Raw genomic sequence first — 21,858 nt, forward strand, 5'->3', positions numbered from 1 at the left:
TTTGATCCAATACTTTCCATATGACTATCTTTTAAAGTGGGTTTTTCCTCCACTTCCCATTTTCACTTTCATTTAGTGCCTTTTCTTTTCAGTTTGAGTGTGTCCCTGGAGTATTTCTTGCAGTGCCAGTTCAGTGGTACTGAACTCCTTGAACTTTTGTTGATCTGGAAATCTCTTGATCTCTCCTTCAAAACTGTAGGACAGCCTTGCTGAATATAGAACTCTTAGATGAAATGCCATTTTAATTATAAAATGCCTTGGTGTGGTTCGCTTTGGCGTCTCTTATTGGGAATTCTCAGGGTTTCTAGTACCTGGATAGCTGCTTCCTTCCCCAAGTTGGAGAAGTTAGTCCAGGGTCAAAGCCAAACCTAACCAAAGTACCACTGTACTGTGTCAGCAGCAGGCCTACAGCGCCACAAGGGTGACTAACTAGCTTCTGGAGACTTACCCCTCAGTGTATTCATTTGACTAGAAGAGGCATTCTGGGGTAGCTGGGTTCCTGGTGGTGGTAAATGTAATAAGTGCTCATGGGGTGCAGTGAGTGGCTGCAGCATGACTGGAGAATGTGGAATCTGAAGTGCAGTTTAGGGTCACTGTGAATAAGGGGCAACTTGGGGTCATAGCAGTTTGGAACATGGTGTTACAGGAGGTTGATCATTGTGGGACAGCAGATAAGGAGTAAGGTGGTTTGGTACCACAGTGCTGCCTGACTCTATAGCATGGCTTGGTTTTGTACCTGAAGTGGCAAGCAAGGCTGTTAGCATAGCAAGACTTGGCACAGTGTGAAGCTAAGGAGGCTGCAGGGAGACAGAGTAGCTGTGACCAGTGAGCTTTGGGACCTTGGTAACCCTGGCACTGTGTGAGGCGGTAGGTGCCAAGTATAGCTGGGGGCATGGCTACAGCCCCGTGGAGAGACTTCCAGTGGATGGAGCACATGTGAGGGCAAAAATGGATAGAGTCTAGTCGACAGTGGGCCTAGAATAGTAAGAGGCAGTGGGGCTTGCTTACTAGCTGGCTATCCTTTGGAAGGTCCATGAGGTCAAGTGGGGGTCCAGCATGTTTGCTGACAAGCAGATTGTATCGAGCAGAAACCAGGGATGGACCCTCTTGATTATTCTCTCTCAGTTCCTTGGAGCCTAGTGGTATGAATTCCAAGATGGCCAGGTGGTGAGCAGTTGCCAAGAATGGTGCCTGCTGGTGACTCCAACCCTGGGTTATTCACCAGGGTGAATAACTTCCAGGCCAGTGCTCGAAGGATGGGGCCTGGGATTCCTTTCTTTATGGAGTGGGCATTGTCTGGCTAGTGCTACTGCTTTAGATCTCAGGGCTAGGAAGTATGCCCATGGTCACATTACTGATTTTAGTATGTGGACTTTCCTCTGCTTTCCTGTTTTCATTTTTCTTTGGCCCTCAATACAGACATTCCAAGGGTTCATCTTTTCTAATTTGGATTGTAGGGTTGAGGTGCTTTTTTTTAGTTTAGTCTATACTAAAGTGTAGACATGCGATCATGGGAAGAAGTAAACACAACTTCCCCCTATTTTGCCAATTTGGTACCACCCCTGCTCCAGGAATGTACTTTTATGTTTTTGAGGAATCTCCATCTTGTCTTCCATAGAAGCTGTACCAGCTTACATTCCCACCAACAGTGCACACAAGTTCCTACACTCTCAACAGTATTTATCTTTTTGATGCTGCCTATTCTAATAGGTGCCATGTGATATCTAATTGTGGTTTTAATTTACATTCCCTTAGTGATATTGAACATCTTTTTATGAACCTCTTCTTTTAAAGAAATCTTTTTAGGTTCTTTTGTAACAGTGTGATATCCATAGAAAGGTGGGGGGGGGTTCCAGGTTTCCTGCCCACCCAAGTTAGGGTGGCACTGAGCAGTAAGGAGAAGCTAGAAGAGACAGGGAAGAGGTCTTAGGAAGAAGCAGATGAGGTGAGAAGATCTGGAGGAGGCACATGGAACAGAGAAACAAGTGAAGAAATTATGTTTTCTTCTCAGCCTTGGACTTGTACCAGGGTTTGGGGGGACTTGGAAGGAGACGCTTGAAAGAGACAGAGACATGGGTGAGAGAGCCTTGGTGAGGCTGACAACGGCAGCCTTTATTTTGACTTCAGTTTTGATTTTGCTCTTTTCTTTGCAGACTTGCCTGGCCCCTTCTCCTTTTTGGCTCCCCACCAGAAGGTGTCTTAGATTTGTGGCAAGCTTTCAGGCCTCAGTGGTCCTGCTTTGAGCCAGCTCTGTTTAGCTGAGTGTTGACCCCCTTGTGGGTCAACTCTGGGTATTTCATTGGAAATATTTTACCTATATTATTTTCTGTCTATTTTACACGAATTGTATTAAAGTTCTTTTCTATTGAAGGTCTTATGCACTAAGAGTATGTTTTGTCCTTATGTAGCAAATGGCAAAACCTATTTAGAGCAGGCAGGTTTGGGGGTTCCAGGGTGCTCCTCATTCTGCTCGCTAGCAGATTTGGCATCCAACATAGAGGAGGCCACACAAATCTGGAAGGAGAAAAGCAAAATACAAATCGACATAAAGGCTGCCATTGTCGGCCTCCCTGTGGATCTCTCACCTGTGCCTCTGGCTCTTTTAAGTGTGTCTTTGTGTTTCCCCCAAATCGCTGGTTCAATCCAAGACCAAGAAGAAAACATGGCTGCTGCTTCGTCTCTCTGTTACAAGTGCCTCCTCCAGATCTTCCCATCTCGTCTTCCTCAGTCCTCTTCCCTGTCTTTTCTAGCTTCTCTTTGCTGCTCAGCTCCACCCTAACTTGGGTGGGGCAGGAAACCTGGAACCTCTCCTTTCTATGGGTATTACACTGTCACTTTGCCTATTTTCATGTAGATTATTTGGGTGTTTGCTATTGAATTTTGAGTTGTTTATGCATTTTGCATATCAACTCCTTTTTAGATATATGGTTTGCAGTTTTTTTCTCATTCTAAAGGTTATCTTTGCATTTTGTTAATCCTTCCACTCCACAGAAGATTTTCAGCGTGATGTAGTTCCACTTGGTTATATTTTTAATATCCAAAAGGGCAGGTACATTTTATGTTTTAAAAAAAGGAAAGAGAAGGTGCTCGTGCAGACACAGATGGTCAGGAAGAGCTGCTGCTGCTGCTTTGCAAAGGGAGAAGTTTGTGAAAAGAAACACCTGCATAGTCACAGGCGGGCAAGAGAGCTGCCTGGTTATTTTTTATACCCAAGAAATTATTGCTAAGACCTATGTCAAGGGGCATTTTTCCAATATTTTCTTCAAGGGATTTTGTGGTTTCAGGTCTGACATTTAAGTATTTAATCCATTTCTACAATCCCTTTCTGGTTAATTATTTTGCATGGTATAAAAGAGATCCAGTTTTATTCTTTTGCATGAGATACCCAACTTTCCCAGCCCCATTACTAAAAAGATTGCCTTTTCTCCATGGAGTATTCTTGGTGTCTTCCTTGTCAAATATATGTAGACCTTATATACATGTGTTAATTTCTGGGCTCTCAAGTGTGTTCCACTGGCATATGTGTCTGTTTCTGTGTCAGTATATACCACTTTGATTATGTAGCTTTACAGCACAGCTTAAAATCAAGAAATGTGATCCAGAGTGGGAGTGGGGGATGGAGGGGGCTCAGTAGAGTATGGTGGAGGGTTATTGGGCGTTGGTGGTAAGAATGGTATGAAAATATACATTTGTTTGAACCTATAACTCCCCAAACAAATACAGTGATACAAACTAACTTTTCCTCAGTAAATATAGCTGGGAGGGGGACAACATTACCAAGAACAATGTGGCTTATCAATAAAATCATGTTATATAACTTAAACATGTCATTCAAACAAATGAGGACATAAAAAGTCAAAGAAATGCGCCACCTCTTGCCTTATTTGTCTTTCTCAGGATTTCTTTGGCTATTTGGTGTCTTCTGTGGAATTTTGGGAGTGTTCATTCTACTTGTACAAAAAAATGTTCTTGGAATCTTGGCAGGGATCGTATTGAATTTGCACATGGCCTTTGATAATGTTGATATTTTTCTAAAATTTCTTCCAATCCATGAACACAAGATACCTTTTCATTAATTTGACTTCCTTCAAATTCTTTTCAGTGTTAGTTTCATATAAATTTTACCTCGTTGATGATAAGTACTATATTTTTGATGCCATTGTAGATGGGATTTTTTTTTTTTTAAGATTTATTTATTTTTATATAAGAGCTGGGGTACAGGCCAGAGGCATGGGAGGGTGAGAGGATTCACCAGAGATAGAGCAGGGAGCAGAACAGGCAGACGGCAGAAATACACTGCTGAGGGGAGCAGCGGGCGTGACAGGAGAGGTCTGCCGCACCATGTGGGAATCTCGCCAGCCGGTGGGGATCGAACTGGCACTGCAGAGGCTGCAGATAGCTTCACAGCGCAGTGCTCAACCCGCTGCACCACCGGGGAGGCCCTATTGTTTTTCTTATTCAGACAATTCATTTTAAAGTATAGAAACACTATTGACTTTTGTGTTAACTTTGTATCCTGCTGCATTCATTTATTGATTAGATTTAACAGGTTTTTGGTGGAGTCTTTAGTTGTTTTTTTTTTAATATATAAAATCATGTTATCTGCAAATAGAGATAATTTTACTTCTTTCTTTCCAATCCTGATACCCTTGATTTTCATGCTTGGCTACTTTGGGTGTCAGCTACAGGGTTATCATATAGGGGCATTCACTCTGTACGTAATTTGTTACAGGCTTTTATCATGAACAGATTTTAGATTTTGTCAAATACTCTTGTGTCTATTGAGATGATAAGATTTTTTTCTTTGATTGTATTACTATGAATCACATTAACTTACATATGTCTATCCATCCTTGCATCTCATGGATAAATCTCAATGAAGATGAATGATCTTTTAAATGTGCTGCAGAATTCAGGTTGCTAGTATTTGTAAATTTTTCAATCTGTATTCATCAGGGCTACTGAACTGTATATATTTTTTTCTGGCAGTGTCCTCTTATGACTTGAGTCTCAAGGTAATATTGACCTGGTAAAATGAATTTTGAAGTTTTCCCTCTTCAATTATTTGGGAGAGTTTTAGAATTACTGGCATTCATTCATCCTGAAAGGCTTGGTAGAATTCACCCGTGTAGCCATCTCAGGCCTTTCTTCATTGGGAGATATTCAGTTACTGATTTAATCTCCCTGTTACTATTCGTCTGCTCAGATTTTCTATTTCTCTCTATTTTACTCTTGGTTGGTTGTATGTATCTAGGAATTTTTCTAGATTATCTAGATTTTTGGTGTGTAGTCATTCATAGTAGCTTCTTACAATCCTTTAAATTTTCATAGTATCACTTATCTCATTTTTCATTTGATTTTTATTTGGGCCCTCATTTTTCCTTGGTTAGTGTAATTAAAGGATTGTCAATTTTGCTTTCAGGACCAACTCTTAGTTTTGTCTATCTTTATGGTTTTACTATGCTCTGTTTCATATATTTCTGCTATAATATTAATTCCTTTTGCTAACTTGGTGCTCACATTTATCTTTTTCACGTATTTTAATGTGTGGATGGGTTGTTTATTTTTTTAATGTAGACATTTATTTTTAATTTTTTAAAAATAAAGTACCATTGTTAACTTTTTAATAGTATAGGATTCCTCCCCTCAGGTGTGGTCACTGTAGCTCTCCTGCCACCAAAGCACTCATGGTCCTTCACCACAGTCCTTTGTGTGCTCCCCACACCTTATTTTCACCCCTCCCTTCTTCCCTACTCTCCGGATGCCTCAGATCTATGGTTGGCTTTCAAGATTGGCTTTGAAGTTGGTCTTTGACTTTGTGTTTGGTTTCTCTATAGTCCACATATAAGTGAAACCATATGGTATTTTATCTTCCTCCTTCTGGCTTATTTTGCTTAAAAGTCCTTCCAGCTTTATGCATGTTGCAGCAAGTGGCATCAGTTTTTTTTTTTTTTAATCACATTCCATTGTGTATATATACCATATCTTCTTTTTTTTAAATATTTATTTATGTGTACAAGAATGTGGGTATAGACTAGAGGTGCAGGGAGTGAGAGGATTCACCAGAGGCAGTGGGGAGAAGAACAGGCAGATTAACTGACATATACAGCTGAGGGGAGCAGCCAGCGAAACTGGAGAGGTCTGCTGCGCCATGTGGGTAGCTCCCAGGCTGGCCAGGGATTCGAACTCATGCTGCTGAGGCTGCTGATAACTTCACAGTGCTGTGATTAACCCATTGCACCACCAGGGAGGTCCTATACCTTATCTTCTTGACCCACTCATCTGTATGGGATATTTTACTTGTTTTCATATCTTGGCTATTGTAAATAGTGCTGCAGTGAACATGGGAGTGCAGGTTTTGAATTTGTATTTCTGTGCTCTTAGGCTAGAGTCCTAGGAGTGGAATCACTGGATCATATGGTAGACCTGTTATTAGTGTTTTGAGGAACCTCTACACTGCTTTCTATAGGGGCTGGACTAATAATTTCATAGCAATAAATGTCTAGATTACAATTGCTTTTATTGCATCCCATAATTTTTTTATATGCTGTGTTGCCATTTTCATTTGCCTCTAGATACTTTATTTCCCTTATAATTTCTTCTTTGATCCATTTGTTCAGGAGAGTGTTGTCATTGGAAAATTGATGAATTTTCCAATTTTCCTCCTGTTACTAATTTCTGGTTTCATAACACTGTAGTCAAAGATGATAAAACAGTATTTCAGTCATCAATTTGCTATGACTTATGACCTAACACACACAGTCTATTCTAGAAAATGTTTTATATGTACTTCAGAAGAATGTTTTCTGCTCTTATCAGATAGAATGTTCCTCAAATGTCTGTTAGGTCTATTTACCATTTAGTTTTCATGTCTGCTATTTTTTATTGATTCTCTGGACTCTGTCCATTGTTAATGTGGATTATTAAATTCCCAATTATTACAATTATTCCTCCATTTCTTTCCTATATGTTTCAGTATTAGTGCAGAAATATTTTCATTTGATTCATGTAAATATAGATACCCTTGTTTTATTTTTGGTTTTACCTGAGTTAGCTTTTTTTAATCCCCTCATGCTATGTGTGTCTCTAAGGCCAAATTGAATTTCATAGGCAACGTGTAGGTTTTTTATCCATTCAGACATTGTTTATGTCTTCCTTGGAGATTTTAATCTATTTATATTCAAAATAGTTATTCACAGGTAATAACTTACCATTGTTATTTTGTTCATTATACTGCTGTCTTTTATGTTGATCTTTTTTGGCATCAATCTTCTTTGACTTATTTATTATGCTCTTTTGTGTAATCACTACAGGTTTTTCTCTTGTAGTTACCATGAGGCTTACCTAAAATTCCTTTAAATTACAACACCCTATTTTAAACTAACAACTCCAGCTGTAAAACATTACACACTTGTTCTCCTTCCACTCATATTTTAGATTGTGGAATTACAGTTTGTTTTATTTTGTGTAACTATTAACAGATTATTACAGTTGTGGTTATTTTTATTACATTTGTTGATTTAGTAACTAGAATATTATACACATCCATTATTACCATATTACAGAAATTTACATTTACCATTACCAATAATATTTGTGGTACTACCTTGTGTTTCAATATGTTAATTAGCATCCCTTTATTTCCAAAGTATTTAACATTTCTTGTAATGCAGGTCTAGTGTTGAGGAAGTCCCTCAGCTGTGGTTTGTTCAGGGAAGTCTTTGTGTTTCCTTGATTTCTGAAAGACAGCGTTGGCAAGCATCAAAATCTCATTGAAAGTTATTTTCCTTCAATATTTTGAATATATCAATCCATCTTTCCTCACCTGAAATGTTTGTTGAGAAATCTATTGAGGAGTCTTTGGGACTTCCTTGTGTGCAAATTCTTTTTTTTTTTTTTTATAATTTTATTTTTGTATTCCCCATACAATTGCAACCCCCTTATTTTGACCCCAATCCCTCCCCTCCTGCCCTCTACCCCCCATAGAGTGTCTCTGGTTCATAGTTTTTTGTTCATTTTGATTTTCACTTTCTTATAGTTATTCATTTTCCTGGTCCCTTATTTAGGTTTTCTAGATTCCTGCTATGAGTGAGACCATCCGGTATTTTTCTTTTTCTTTCTGGCTTATTTCGCTGAGCATGAGCCCTTCCAGCACCATCCATGTTGCTGCAAATTGCATGTGTTTATCTTTTTGAATGCTGAGTAATATTCCATGGTGTATATGTACCACATCTTCTTGATCCAGTCATCTATTTTTGGGCATTTGGGCTGTTTCCAAAGCTTAACTATTGTAAATAGTGCTGCTATAAACATAGGGGTGCAGGTGCTCTTTGGAATTGATGTTTCTGTGTCCTTTGGGTAAATACCTAGGAGTGGAATTGCTGGATCATATGGAAGCTCTATGTTTAGTAGGTCCAGAAATCTCCACACAGCTCTCCATAGTGGTTGGACCAGTTTGCACTCCCACCAACAGTGCAGGAGAGTTCCTTTTTCTCCACACCCTCGCCAACATTTGTTGTTGCTAGTTTTTTTAATATGTGCCATTCTCACTGGTGTAAGATGGTATCTCATGGTAGTTTTGATTTGCATTTCCCTGATGACAAGTGATGTTGAACATTTTCTCATATGCCTGTTGGCCATTTGCATTTCCTCTTCAGAGAAGTTTCTTTTTAGCTCTTCTGCCCATTTTTTGACTGGATTATTTTCTTTGTTGTTGTTGAGTCTCATCAGCTCTTTGCAGATGTTTGTGATCAGTCCTTTATCATTAGTGTTGTGTGCAAAAATGTTCTCCCAGTTGGTGGGGTTTCTCTTTGTTTTTGTTATTGTCTCTTTTGCTGTGCAGAAGCTCTTTAATTTGATGTAGTCCCAGCTCTTTATCTTTGCCTTGTGTGCAAATTCTTATCTCTAGCTGCTCTCAAAATTTTTGTCTTTGACGTTAGATAATTTAATGACTATGTGAGCTGATGAAGCCCTCTTCAGGTTCATCATATTTGCGGTCCTTTTGGCTTCATGAATGTAGATATCTGTTTCTCTCCCAGGTTTGTGGAGTTTTCAGCAATTATTGCTTTAAATATACTTTTTGTCCTTTCTCTTCCTCTTCTACTTTTGGAATTACTAAAATGCTGATACTGTTTTTTATGGATGGTGTCACAAAACCCCTGTAGACTATCTTGAGTCATTCACTTGGTGGCTTTTATAATTGAAGTAATATTGCATTATAACACTATGTTTCAAGTGTGTGCCATTAAAAATCAGCATCTGTATATGCCACATTCACCTCACCAAAAAAATGTTCAGTCCTGTCCTTCACCATGCTTTAACACTTGTACCTGACAAGTCCCAGTTCCTTTCCCCCTCTGGCATCATTTCTCCCACTGACTTACTGCACTAAACACAATGTCCTCAGATCCATCCATGTTGTTTCAAATGGCAGAATTTAATCATTTTTGATAGCTAAGTAGTAGTCCACTGATTATCCCACATCTTTATGCAGTTATCTGTCAATGAACACTTAGGTTATATCCAAGTCTTTGCTATTGTAAATAATGCTGTAATGAACATGGCGGGGGTGGGGTTCGTTGCATATGTCTCTTCAAAGTAGTGTTTTCATATTCTTTGGGCAAATATCCAGAGGTGGGATAACTGAATCATATGACATTTCTACATTTAATATGTTGAGGAATCACTGTATTGCTTTCTATATGGCTGCACAAATTTACATCCCCACCACATCCTCTCCCCCACTTATTGTTTCTTCCCTTTTGTATAATAGCCGTTCTCATGGTTGTGAAGTAATAGCTCATTATTGCTTTGATTTGCATTTCCCTAACAATGTATGAGTGTGACTTTTTTTCATGTGCCTGTTGGCCATCTACTTGTCTTGTCTGGAGAAGAATCTATTCATATCCTTTGGCCATTTTTAATTGGGTGGTGTAGTTTTTGTTGTTGCATTTTATGAGATCTTGATATATTTTGGATATGAAGTCCTTGTTGACTGTATGAAAGATAAATACCTTCTGCTATTCACTAGGCTGTCTTTTTTGATTTGATGAGTTTCTTTTATTGTGCAGAAACTTTTTAGTTTGATGTAGTCCTATTTATTTGCTTCCCACCCCCCACCCCAAACACAGTGGTCTCCAAACACATCTCTAAAGCTGATGTCAAGTATATCACTTAAGTTTCCTCCTTTGTATTTCCAGGGCTTAAATGCAAATCTTTAATCCATTTTAAATTAACTTTTATGTATTGTGTTAGATTGTGGTCTAGTTTTTTGTTATTTTTTCTATCCTCATTTTCCACATGTGACCCTTTCGTTCTTCCCAACACCATTTAGCAAAGAGACTTTCCTTGCTTCATTGTATGTTATTGATATTTGTGTCATATGCTAGTTTTCCAAATATATGTGAATTTATTTATGGGCTGTCAATTCTGAGCTCTGTGTTTTTATTCCAATACCATGCTGTTTTGATTTCTGCTACTTGTAGTATAATTTGAAGCTGGGGAGAATATCAACATTTTTCTTCTTTCTCCAGATTGTTTTTGCTCTTCAGGGTCTTTAATAGTTAGAAATACATTTTCTGAAAAGGGTACAGTTGATATTTTGATGGAAATTGCTTTGAACCTACATATTGCTTTGGTAATATGGCCAATAATGATGTTAAATCTTCAGGCATGAGCATGGACTATCATTTCCATTTCTTTGTATGTGCCATTTTCTTTCAACATCATCCTGTAGTTTTCAGTGTACAAATCATTCACTTCTTAGGTTAAAATTCTTTTTTTAATGATTTATTTATTTATGCATAAAAGAACTGGGGTACAGGCTAGAGGTGGAGGGAGTGAGAGGATTCACCAGAGACAGAATAGGGAGCAGAATAGGGAGATCTACTGAAATGTACTGCTGAGGGGAGAAAGGGTGAGTTAGGAGAGGTCTGCTGCACCATGTGGGTAGCTCCTGGCCGGCCGGAGATCAAACTCTTGCTGCAGAGGTTGCGAATAGCTTCATTATGCTGTACTTGACCCCTTGCATCACCAGGGAGGCCCCCTAATTCTTTTATTTATATCTTTTTTAAAAAGATTATTTATACAAGAACTGGGGTACAGGCCAGATGCACAGGAGCATGAGAAGATTCACCAGAGACAGAGCAGGGAACAGAACAGGCAGACTGACTGAAACACACTGCTGAGGGGAGCAGCGGGCACAACAGGAGAGGTCTGCTGCGCCATGTGGGTATCTCCCTGGCAGGCTGGGACTCGAACCTGTGCTACAGAGGCTGCAGACAGCTTCACAGCGCTGCGCTCAACTTGCTGCGCCACCGGGGAGGCCTTTATATCTTTTTCATCATTGTGTATTCCCTGTAAAATTCCCACCACCAGTTCACCCATGAACCAACCATAGTCTCTTGCGCTTTTCTCTCCCCTGTTTTGATCCCTTTTCCTCCTCCTCCTTCGCAGAGTGTCTCTGATTTATGGTTGCCTGCTAGTTTTTTTTTTTTTTTTTATAGAGGCATGTTTATTTATTTATTTATTTGTTTGTTTGTGTGTTTTGTTTACACATGCACTGGGTACAGTCAGAAGCGCGGGAGGGTGAGAGAATGCACCAGAGCCAGAGCGGGGAGCAGAGCAGGCAGAAGGACCGGAGTACACTGCTGAGGGGAGCAGCGGGCGGCAGGAGAGGTCTGTGCGCCATGTGGGACCCTCCTCCGGTGGCCGGGGAGCAGCCGGGGATCGAACCAGCGCCGTAGAGGCCGCGGGCAGGTTCGCAACCCAGCGCTCAACCGCTGCGCCACTGGGGAGGCCCTGCCTGCTAGTTTTTAATTGTTATTATCAGTCATTTTTTTTTCCTGATCCCTTATTTGGTTCCCCTATATTCCTCCTATAAGTGAAACCATTCGGTATTTTTTTTTTCCTTCTGCATAGCCTTGGTCCTTGGTTTTTCCCCATTAGGTGTATTTATGGAATCATTTTGTGACTCATTTCAGGGGCCTCCACATCTGTTATCCGTCCTCATCTTGGTCCACATTTTTATGAAAATTCCTTCAACCACCCAAGTTAGATTCTGTTTTCTGCCAGTATGTCTGAGTTTCTAAAATGGATGTTAATTTATTTGATGAAAGTTATCTTTTTAAAAATTGTCTGAATTTGGCATTTGACATGGAACAGTAATTTTTTTTTGATGTGATTATAAATGGGATTGTTTTCCTGATACTCTACCAGTTCTATTTGGATATAGAAACAGATTTTTGAAAATTACTTTTATAGTGTGCCATGCTCCTTATTCATTATTTCCAATAGTTTTATGCTGTCATCTGCAAATAGTGATCATACTACTTTCAAATTTTGATACAATTTAAAAATCATTTTCTTGTCCAATTGCTCTTCCTAAGGCCTTTCCCCAGTGTGATATTGGACAACAGTGGTAAGTGACCATCTTCATCTTACTCCTGATCTTAAAACAAAGCTTTCAGTTTTGTATCACTGATTAAGATGTTGGCCTTGGGCTTGTCATATATAGCTTTTATGATGTTGAGGTACAGTCCTCTAACCATTTTGTTGAGGGTTTTGATCACAAAAGGATGTTGATTCCTGTACTTAGTGATATGATCGCATTAATTTTTGGCCTACCTTTTTTTTTATTGATGTGGTATGTTACTGATTTTTGTTGAATTTGCTATGCTTGAATCTTATAATCCCACTTGATCATGGTGGGATTATAATTGCTAGAATTTTGTTAAGGATTTTTGCATGTATGTTCATCAGAGATCGTGTGTGTGTTATGTTGTCTGTTTTTGGAATCAGGGTAATGTTGGCTATAAAAACTGTATTTGGAATTTCTCTCACTCTTCCAGTTTGCTATCAGGACAATGCTGTGCAGGGCGAGGGGTGAGGGAGGTGGGTGGGGTAGGGCAGCAGAGAGTCTGGTGGGTATGCATGGTAATGTGTCAACCCTCTTTGGGGTCTCTGATCTGAGACTCCACAATCTGTCCATCTAAGGTGGACTTCACAGTGTTAGTACAGATTCAGGGGAGGAGAGGGCTATGGAGTGCTTCCCTTGCCCGAGTCCTAGTCTGTGTGGGATGCTCCAGCATCTCCCCTTTCGGCTTCAGTTGGGCCAAGGGTATGTGTCTCCCCACCACCTGCAGGGCCTCTGGCTGTGCTGGCAGTCCTGCCATGTCTTTCCCTCCATGCACTGCCCCCGTGTGTCTCGCCACTCGCCTTCAGCCACACCAATATGTGGCTCTCCTTGGCATCCTTTCTAATGAAGTTTGTGTTGATCTCTGAGTGCAGGGGGTGCGTCAGCCTCACCACCATGAAGTGGGGTTCTCCTAGTGGTGTGCTATTCCTAGATAACTGTTTATCCTTGCGGAGTTGAGCACAAAAGTGATGTTGCCTTCTTGGTGACAATTGCCCATGTCTTCTCTCTGCTCCCTCGAAGTGGTTAATTTTTAATGAACTGTCCAGGTGGGGGTTGCTCTCCAAACCTATTTTGGATCAAGGTTACCGCATGAACTCTGAGGTCAGGACTGCAGTGTGGGGAGTTAGTTATGAACAGCTGGAGAGAACTGCTGTCTTGGTTCTCTTGCTATGTGAGGCTAGTATGTGCTCTGCAGCAGCCTGGATTCGTCAATGGTGAGGACAGAGTACTAGCGTCAGTAGTAGGTGTGGTTGTGAATTAGCTTCTCTGCCATGGCAGGCAGCAGGGCAGAAACAAAAGCCTGCACAGCTCAGTATTTGTGCATCTGAGTCATCTAAGAGTGTGCACTGAATTCCGTGGCCAGACACGGTCACTGGTTTTGCGCTGCACATACAGAAAGTCCTGGCTGTATTCTATGTTCCAGTGCCATTGTACGCAGAGCTGTTTAATGGGCTACCCAGCTTCTCCTGTGTTCTGGTTCATTTCTCTGGGTGGATGTTGTGCTGAAGGTGGTAGTCAGCCATAAGCAGGGCATGACGTACTTTTCTCTGTCAGGGCACAATGGGAGAACCAGCACTGAGGTTAGTGAGGCTCTGTTTGTGGTCTTGACTCAAGCCAACTCCTGCCCAAGTTTCCTGGGTGAGCAGGACCACTGGCTTTGCTCTGAAGATGCCAGCTTTGCCCACTGGACTTTGTGCTCCCGTGTTGATGGGGATAGGTCATTTTAGGTCATTTTCCAGGGCAGGCCTGGATGCTGCAACTCAGCAAGCAGTGGGCAGACTCTGGCTCAGTTTATCAGTTTATCTGGTCATGAGAAGCTGGGCTACCAATTAGTTCTTCAGGGCAGAACTGGGAAACCCTTCACACCTGGCACTGCTTCTGCTCAGTGGGTCATCAGTTCTGCCTGCTGTACTGAGGGATCCTGGGCTATGCAGCTTCTAGATGTTGTGTACCTTTTTGGTGGGATCAGGAACCAGATTTGGCCACAGGCTGGACGGTGAGTCAGCTCCCTTGCCAGGGCACAGGCTGATCAGGATGGAGGACTGGTGAGGCTCTTGATTTGAGGGCCTGAACCCAGCAGACCAGCATCCCAGATTGCACCAGTGTCCGGGTTCTGCAGATGAGGAACACCACTGATTGGTATTACTGCTTAGGAACTGCAGTTAAGAATTTGGCCAAGATCCTAGCACTGGTTGTTGCAAGCCCCTCCTCTTTTACCCCTCACAATCAGATCCCCAGTAGTTGAGTCTGAGTCCCCTATAATCCCTGTGGAGTGAGTCTGCTATACAGGTTGCTAGGAAGTGAACTACAACACTGGGGGAGCTGACTGTCCACCCTCTTTTCTGCTTAAGGAATAACTGGCTCAGGGGACACGTCTCAGCTTGGTGCTACACTGGCCCGGAGGGTCAGCAAGCGTCTGTCGCCTTACCCTCTACTGTGCTGTCTTGGTGTGTTCAGGTGCTCAGTCTCACACCCGTTCTAGGATTTTTTCAGTGGTGTCTTGTCCATGAAGTTGTTCTTGTGAGGTAGAACAAAGTTAGGAATGACCTGTTGCCATCTTGGTGATGTCACTTTGTAAATTACCTTAGGATATGCATCAGGATTACTTTCACTGCAGTAGTTCTCAAAGTATAGTTCCCAGAAGGTCACAAATTATTTGTAATACATTTTCAAAGGTATGTGGTCAGTACCTTGCTTGCAGACTACTTACTAATTTATAAGAACATGTCTGGCCTTTACCCAAAAAATGATCTGCAAAGGTAAATCTAGTTTATGGTTTCTCAAATTTGGTAGCAGAGTGTTCAAATATATTTTCACATCAACAGCAAAGAACATTCCTTTTAACTAAAATGAAAAAGGTGGAGTGAAAGTTTTCCTTAAGCATCATGTAAAATGAGCAGAATAGTAAGGCAAAGTCCTCGTGCCATTTTCTGAACTCAGGTGAATTTGACGGAAGGTTAATCAGGCACGCATAAATTCCTGCACCAAGTCTTTGCGACGTTATGGAAGAGAATGTGACTTTCTCAGCAAGTCACACACACTGGCCTCTATCTCTGTAACTCATGTGTTGTTCAGACTCTGGGTGAACAGCCTGATCGGCTTCTGGTACCTATTATCTCATCTATAAATACACGTTCCTACTCCACTGCCTTTTTATAAAAACTCACCTGTGGAGGCCAAGAGTAAATGAAACACAGCACCCCAGAGGTCTCCTAGCGAACATAGACTTGAACTTCTCACCTATTAGCTCCACCTCCAATGTATTCTCTCCTGTAAAAATTCTGGGATCTTTGACAGTGAAATTAGTAACTGTGATATATTCGAAAATTGCAGGAGCACTTGAAAGAGATGCTGTTCCCTAACAATTCCTGAAATTCTTAGACAAATTCCTAGAAAAAGGCCCATTAGTCCTTCTGGTATAACGATACTTAAAAAAATTACATCTTTGGAAAATGTTGAGGTATTATTTATTCATGACATATTTACATACTTACAAAACTGTTTTTATCCAATACATCATCCTGCATAGTATCTTAAAAATGAATTTTGGGAGTAAAAGTCCAAGTGTCTTACTAATTTATGCGTAATTTAACATCTTTTAAAACATAGACTACTATAAATTTGGCTTCACAGAACACAAATTCATGTTTAGAATTTTTTCTAGTCAAGGAACAAATTCAGTATAGTCAATTAGTTGACCCTGAGTATATTACTCACTTGCATAGTTTTGAATAGCTGTATGTAATAAACTTTCATCAGTACTCTTATCTAGTCAGCCATACTGTCATATTTGGTCTGTATTCAATTCATCCCAATTTTCTAACTCATTAATGTTTGAGAAAAAGAAGAATAAAGAATGTGGAAGTGATAAAGCTTCAGGCGTTGCCTGAAGCTTTCTGACTCCATAAATCTGAGGACCTTCTGTCCACAGAACCTGTGAGATTACTTTTCCTGAATTTTTCCTGTTCTTTCACTACTTAATTAAAGCAAAAGTGTCTTAACTTACGAAATTCAACACATACTTCCTAAAGTACTTCAGAAAATATGACCAAAATAAGAGGTGAAGAGCAGTGTTACAGATTGTAAGATTCTCTTAAGATGCGTAAAGAACAAAAAAGCTAACAGCCCCACAGTGTGACTCACCCTTAAAAATGTTCACGTGGGCTTTAAGGAAATGAGCAGAGAAAGAACAAGAGGTCACTGGAAGACTAGTAAAGGGAACGTGGCCCTAGACTTGCGAATCTTGTACCAAAACAGCACAGAAAAATGGCTGGGCTAGAGCTGTTTTGGGAGCTTGAGATGTTCCTTTCTCGCCCTGTGGACAGCAGGAAAATCTAAGGATGAAAAATAAACGAGGTTGAGTGAGCTGAGCATGTGGAGTCAGTTATGCTCTGATGCCTTTCAAAGATAACTCTGGGCCAAGAAAACAATGCGAGAGGCCAGAGCCGGAGCGTGTGTTTATCCTTCCCATCTGTCTTCCCTCATCCCCGTCCACTCACGCTGCCGCAGAGCGCAGAAGGCTTCCCCCGATGACTGGGTGCAGGAAAATGACCTGGCCTCAAGCAGGCCAGAGAAGAACCGTCACGGCTCTTCAGGGAAGCCTGGAAAACTGCCATCTAACGGGATGTCCATGTTTGTGGGTGAATGAAAACCATCCTCAAAAACAAGACACTTGAGACTTGGTAACAAAATGGAAACTGAACCTCTACTATTTTTAGGATCTGTAAAAATTCCCTATAGCAGGAGAAGTAGTAGGAATAGGAAGTACAGGTAACTTCTCTCAGACCCTGTTGTGATCTCCCACTAGGCCAATGCCATGGTAACAGGCCATTAGGAAAGGGAAGTCTTGTAAGTCAGGAACAGAAGTAAACGGTAGAGAAAGGCTTTCTGTAGTGTTCTGGAACGCTTGTAAATGGGAGTCTTCTGGGCTTACTGCCATAGCTGGCTACATCTTTCTCTTCTCGTTATATTTAATGACATAGAAATCTGATTCCTACCGAAAAATCATATAATACTCAGAAATTAACATACACTGTAGTTGTGAAATAATACATTGGTACGCAAGGTTGAGTATAACAGAAATTGAAAAAGTATTTTAAATAATGATAAAAGTACACATTGCATATAATGACAGTGAAGAGCTTCGACACATTTTATAAAACTGCCAGAGATTGTGCTAAGTGCTCTACATCTAAGGAATTATATAGAAGAGTAAATAAAAATTAAATTACATGTACACAAGAAGCTATTTAAAAAGATAGTAGAACTTGCAGATACAGAGTTCAATGATATAAGAAAACCTATTTAATTTTGATTTATATAAATCCAAAATGGTAAAATATATTATTTAGGGGAAACAAAAGCTTTCACTAAATAGAAATATAATGGATGAAATAAATGAGATTAAATATAAAACATTTTCTTTGAAAACAGTCATAAAAAGTAAAGGCAGAACAGCACAAGGTTCGAAGAGCAGTGTTTGCAGTAAACTAAGTCAGATGTAATCTTAATTAAAATAAGAGGCATATGATCCTATAAGAAATGAAATAATTCCCTCTGAAAACATGCTCTGTTACAGTTGGGAGAATATGAGTGGATGCAGAAATGATGGATGTTGCCAGGGTTTACTTAGCAAGTACTGACGAGTACCTAAAAATAACAAAAAATGCTTCTGATTTAAAATATATTTGAATCATATGCCACTTACTTGTGAAACAGCAATGAAAAAAATAATGTACTACCCAATTTTTATCATCTGTATCTGTGAAATACCAAGTTATTTTAGAAAAGCATCTTTCAGATGAAGCGAAGATGTGGTGACCAAAAGAAAATGATGAATTGCATTATTTTGGCCCATGTTTAACAAATGCCTGAATGAGGTGTGTTGGGTGAACTGTTGAGCACACAGTTCAGCTTTAGATCTGAGGTCACGTGCACCCCACAAACCTTCAAAAGCTGACAGGAAAGAGATGAGTTATGAATTAAAAGAAACAATGCTTTTAAAGGGTAGTCAGTAAACATGTTGTTTAATTAGCTATGTCGTCTTAAACAAAAAAAAAAACAAAACAATCAAGGACATATCATTAAATTAAATGTCTAGCACATGAATTTGTACCTTATAAATTTGGTATATCAATTTGTATTATAAAAATATTTTCTTCTTGAGAACTATGGTACATGAAATTATGTGATCATAACACCAGGACTAAGTAAGAAAAACTGCAGCCTCCAGCAAAATGATCAAAACCTGCTGGGGTCACTGAGCGAACCAGTGGAAGAAGGTTCGCGCTCTGGCAGCGAGCGCAGGCCCCGGGCGGCTCCTCACAGCGGCCGGGGCGGCAGGCGCTGTCTGTACATGCCGGCCACGGCCTTGGCGGCGCTGTAGATCATCTGCCGGCGAGACAGGCCAGTGAAAGTCAGGTGCCAATCAGTCCGGCTGACGTTTACCAAACTCTTTTCCAGGACTTCGCCCACCGTCACCAAAAGGCCTGACCACCTCAGGTTGTAGTCCTGGGGAGTTAGACTTTGAGCCTATGGAAAAGTGCAATTGATCGTATTTAAAATACATTGAAAAATACCACTGGAACATGTCATTACAGATTGTAAAATAGACTGTGACAAACCCTGAGAAATACAGCTTTGCTGCCAATGACAAGAAGTTACAAGGCTATAAAAGTGGAAACAGGACACAAAACTCTGTTTAAAATGTCCACAGAAATGAGCTCATTTTGTCGTCCAAATAGAATCTGAGTCCTTAATGACTCCGCCTAAGGGAGCTCCGCGTCGGAGGACGAGCAGCATCGCTGCAGGTTAGTAAGAGTAGTCTGAAAATAGAAACATTACTGACATCTTTTAACTTTGAATTCCTACTGGAAGGACAGATACTGAATTATTAAGGCCTCAAACGGGGAAAAAAAACTGTTCCATCTGTATAAAAGTATCCCATGACACCTGGCTTCCATGTGGTGAACAGATCACTCAAAAGTATCCAGCCCAGGAACGGTCAGTGTTATGCCCTTCACACTCCGCCCAACGTGGAACCGCCCGCGCGCCCCCACCCCGCTAGAGTGGCAGTGACAGGTTTCTAATGCTTTATCATTAGGTCTGGCTTCTGCCTTGGTTTTCCTGTGCCGTGTGCACCCCGCTCATCCTACCGCCACCAGCGCGGGGCTTTTGAACAAATCCTTTCAACTCTATTGAACGCTCGTCTCTTCTCCTTTAATCTGCTTCTACATTGAACTGCATAAACTGACTATTGTTTGAAACTTTCTGCCCTTGGTCAGGATATAAAATTATACTATGCTTTGTAAGAAAAAATATTTGTTCTTCATCCCTGTCCTCCATAAATATCCAAAAGGACACAGTTCAGAGACCTCCCAGGTGGGTGAACACGCAGAAATTTGGGGAGAGCAGTGACCTGAGGAGCGTGTGGAGCTCGGTGTCCTGTCCCCGTTCCCTGAGTTGCAGCCTTTGTGAGAGACACGTGATCTAGTCAGCAAATGTGTTTCCTGAGAGGGAGGGAGTCGTGTGACCCCCCCCCCACCGCGGGTGCGCCATCAGCACAGGTGACAGCCTGGACTTTGGAGGGGCACCTCCCAGGTGCGGGAGCTGTGCTGTAGGGCCGAGTCCTTAACCCGAGCAGTCTGACACCCGGACCAAGGATCAGAACTGAACTGAACTGTGCAATGCTAGCTGCTATCCCAGAATTCCTCGGCCGTGTGGATAACACCCTCCTACACCTTGGAATTGGGTCCCAATTCTAAAGAGCCGGCCTGAGGAGCGGGACTAGCTAGGCGGGCAGCAGCTCCCAGAAATGTGGGACTGGGGAGGAGAAAGGGCGAAACCAAGGGTAGGTAGGGGTTGAGGGGCCTTTGAATCCTGGTGGCTACATGGTCGGCTGTCGTGTGGAATTCAGAGATGGATCCTACCCTGGGGAGTTGGCTGACTCGATGCAAAAAGGAAATGGAAACTAATAAAAATGGCCAAATATCCCATCCTTTGGCCATTAGCGATGAAAGCTACATCACACGCGAAAGAGAAGCTGGCTTGGCCCCTGGGCCAGACCACGCTCCCGTTTTGGTCCGCTTGGCCTGTGACTCTAGCCTGGCGCGGGCAGGGCCAGGGCTTTGGCATGAGGTTTTATTTCACGGGAGATGCCCTAGAAGTGGGGTAGAGGCTGCTTTTGAAATTTAACTCTGTACAAGGGTTTAACTGCCTGAGTGAATTTCCTTTTCTCCCCCCAAACTAATCCCGCCTCAGCTGTGCAAGATGGGCCTAAAGCCACTTGGGCAAGTGAGTCACGCAGGCTCTAGCTCCTGTGCACAGGACGCATTCGTGTTATCGTTACACATCTTTTTGGCATTTTTCTCCTCCAAACAAAATGTGATCCCAGAAGACCCGCGGGGCATGGGACTATTTCCTTTCTGCACCGACAGCCTCAACGTTATCACACAAGGTGAAAATTGAACAGGGACAACAGAAAGTAACAGCTCTAACAGCTCTCGTCACTAAGAACTAGGGAGCACGGAGGGAAATAAACCCAGAAAAGTACAACTAGAGGGTTTGGTGTGCAAGTCGTTTCTGTGGCCCCGTGAGCGGCGCTGCTCTGCAGGGGGCCGGCGAGTGGCTGGAGAGAGTGACTGTCGAGGCGCTGGCCCTGGCTGCGTGCGGCGGAGGGAAGAGCGTGCTTGGCTGGCCCCAGACCCCCCGCTCTCTCCAGAACCACCACAGGCGGCCCCGTGCCATCCAGAGCCTCGGGAGGTCGGCGAGGGCACAGGGTAAGAGCCAGTGAGGTCTGAGCCCCGGAGAAGGGCAACCCTTGGGCAACCCCTGGAAGTGCCCCCGGGACACTCCAGAGGAAGCGCCGCGATGACTGGACAGTCAGCTGCTGACAGGCCTGTCATGGTGACGGCGGTGGCTAGGTGGGCCCTCCTCACATGGGCGCCCAGACAACCTGATTATGGCAACCCTGAAAACCAGCTGAGGAAGGTAAGTAGAGTCTGTTGTCCACGTTTCCTCTTACAGGTGGCAACACCAACATTCGCTGAATCAAGAGACTGGGAAAGGCTAAGGGAACAGTCAAGGCCTCTTCTGCACGAGATGGAAATGTTCACAAGGTTATGAAGAAATAAGGTAAGGAACTAAACGGGAAAGGGAGAGTGGCGGGACTTGTCCCAGCGGGGCGGAACTCTTTTGATAATTAAGAAAAAATACAATGAATAAAATGGACGATGGGGTCACAACAAAAATTTTAATGAACACAGCACTAACGACCGCCATGGCTTTCTGCTGGTGGCCCCACCCCATCACAGCGACCCCATTACGTCTAGTCTATTTACTCCTTTGGAGACCTCTGAAAAGCCAGACGCTAGAGAGGACAGGAAGAAACCTGAGCGGCAGCCGCCTGGGTTCGTCCCATTAGTCACGGCCCCTCGGCTGTCCCC

General features: G+C 42.0%; 1 protein-coding gene and 1 long non-coding RNA gene across 3 annotated transcripts in view; one reads left to right on the forward strand and one right to left on the reverse strand.

The window, feature by feature from the left end:
* The window catches only part of LOC119243522 (uncharacterized), an 83,529-nt gene that overhangs the window by 46,932 nt on the left and 14,739 nt on the right, over positions 1 to 21,858 (forward strand). Inside the window, exon 6 of the long non-coding RNA XR_005124736.2 lies at positions 21,440 to 21,547. This is a non-coding gene — a long non-coding RNA (uncharacterized LOC119243522). The remainder of the gene's footprint in view (positions 1 to 21,439; positions 21,548 to 21,858) is intronic.
* The window catches only part of PRRC1 (proline rich coiled-coil 1), a 37,071-nt gene continuing 31,052 nt past the window's right edge, over positions 15,840 to 21,858 (reverse strand). For both annotated transcript variants that reach the window (XM_037509423.2, XM_054694453.1), the window contains exon 9: positions 15,840 to 18,946. In XM_037509423.2, coding sequence (XP_037365320.1) covers positions 18,737 to 18,946 — 210 coding nt within the window. In that variant the 3' untranslated portion in view covers positions 15,840 to 18,736. The remainder of the gene's footprint in view (positions 18,947 to 21,858) is intronic.

This window comes from Talpa occidentalis, unplaced genomic scaffold (assembly GCF_014898055.3).
Source record: "Talpa occidentalis isolate TD23 unplaced genomic scaffold, MPIMG_talOcc4v2.1 talOcc4.13, whole genome shotgun sequence".
Lineage (NCBI taxonomy): Eukaryota > Metazoa > Chordata > Mammalia > Eulipotyphla > Talpidae > Talpa > Talpa occidentalis.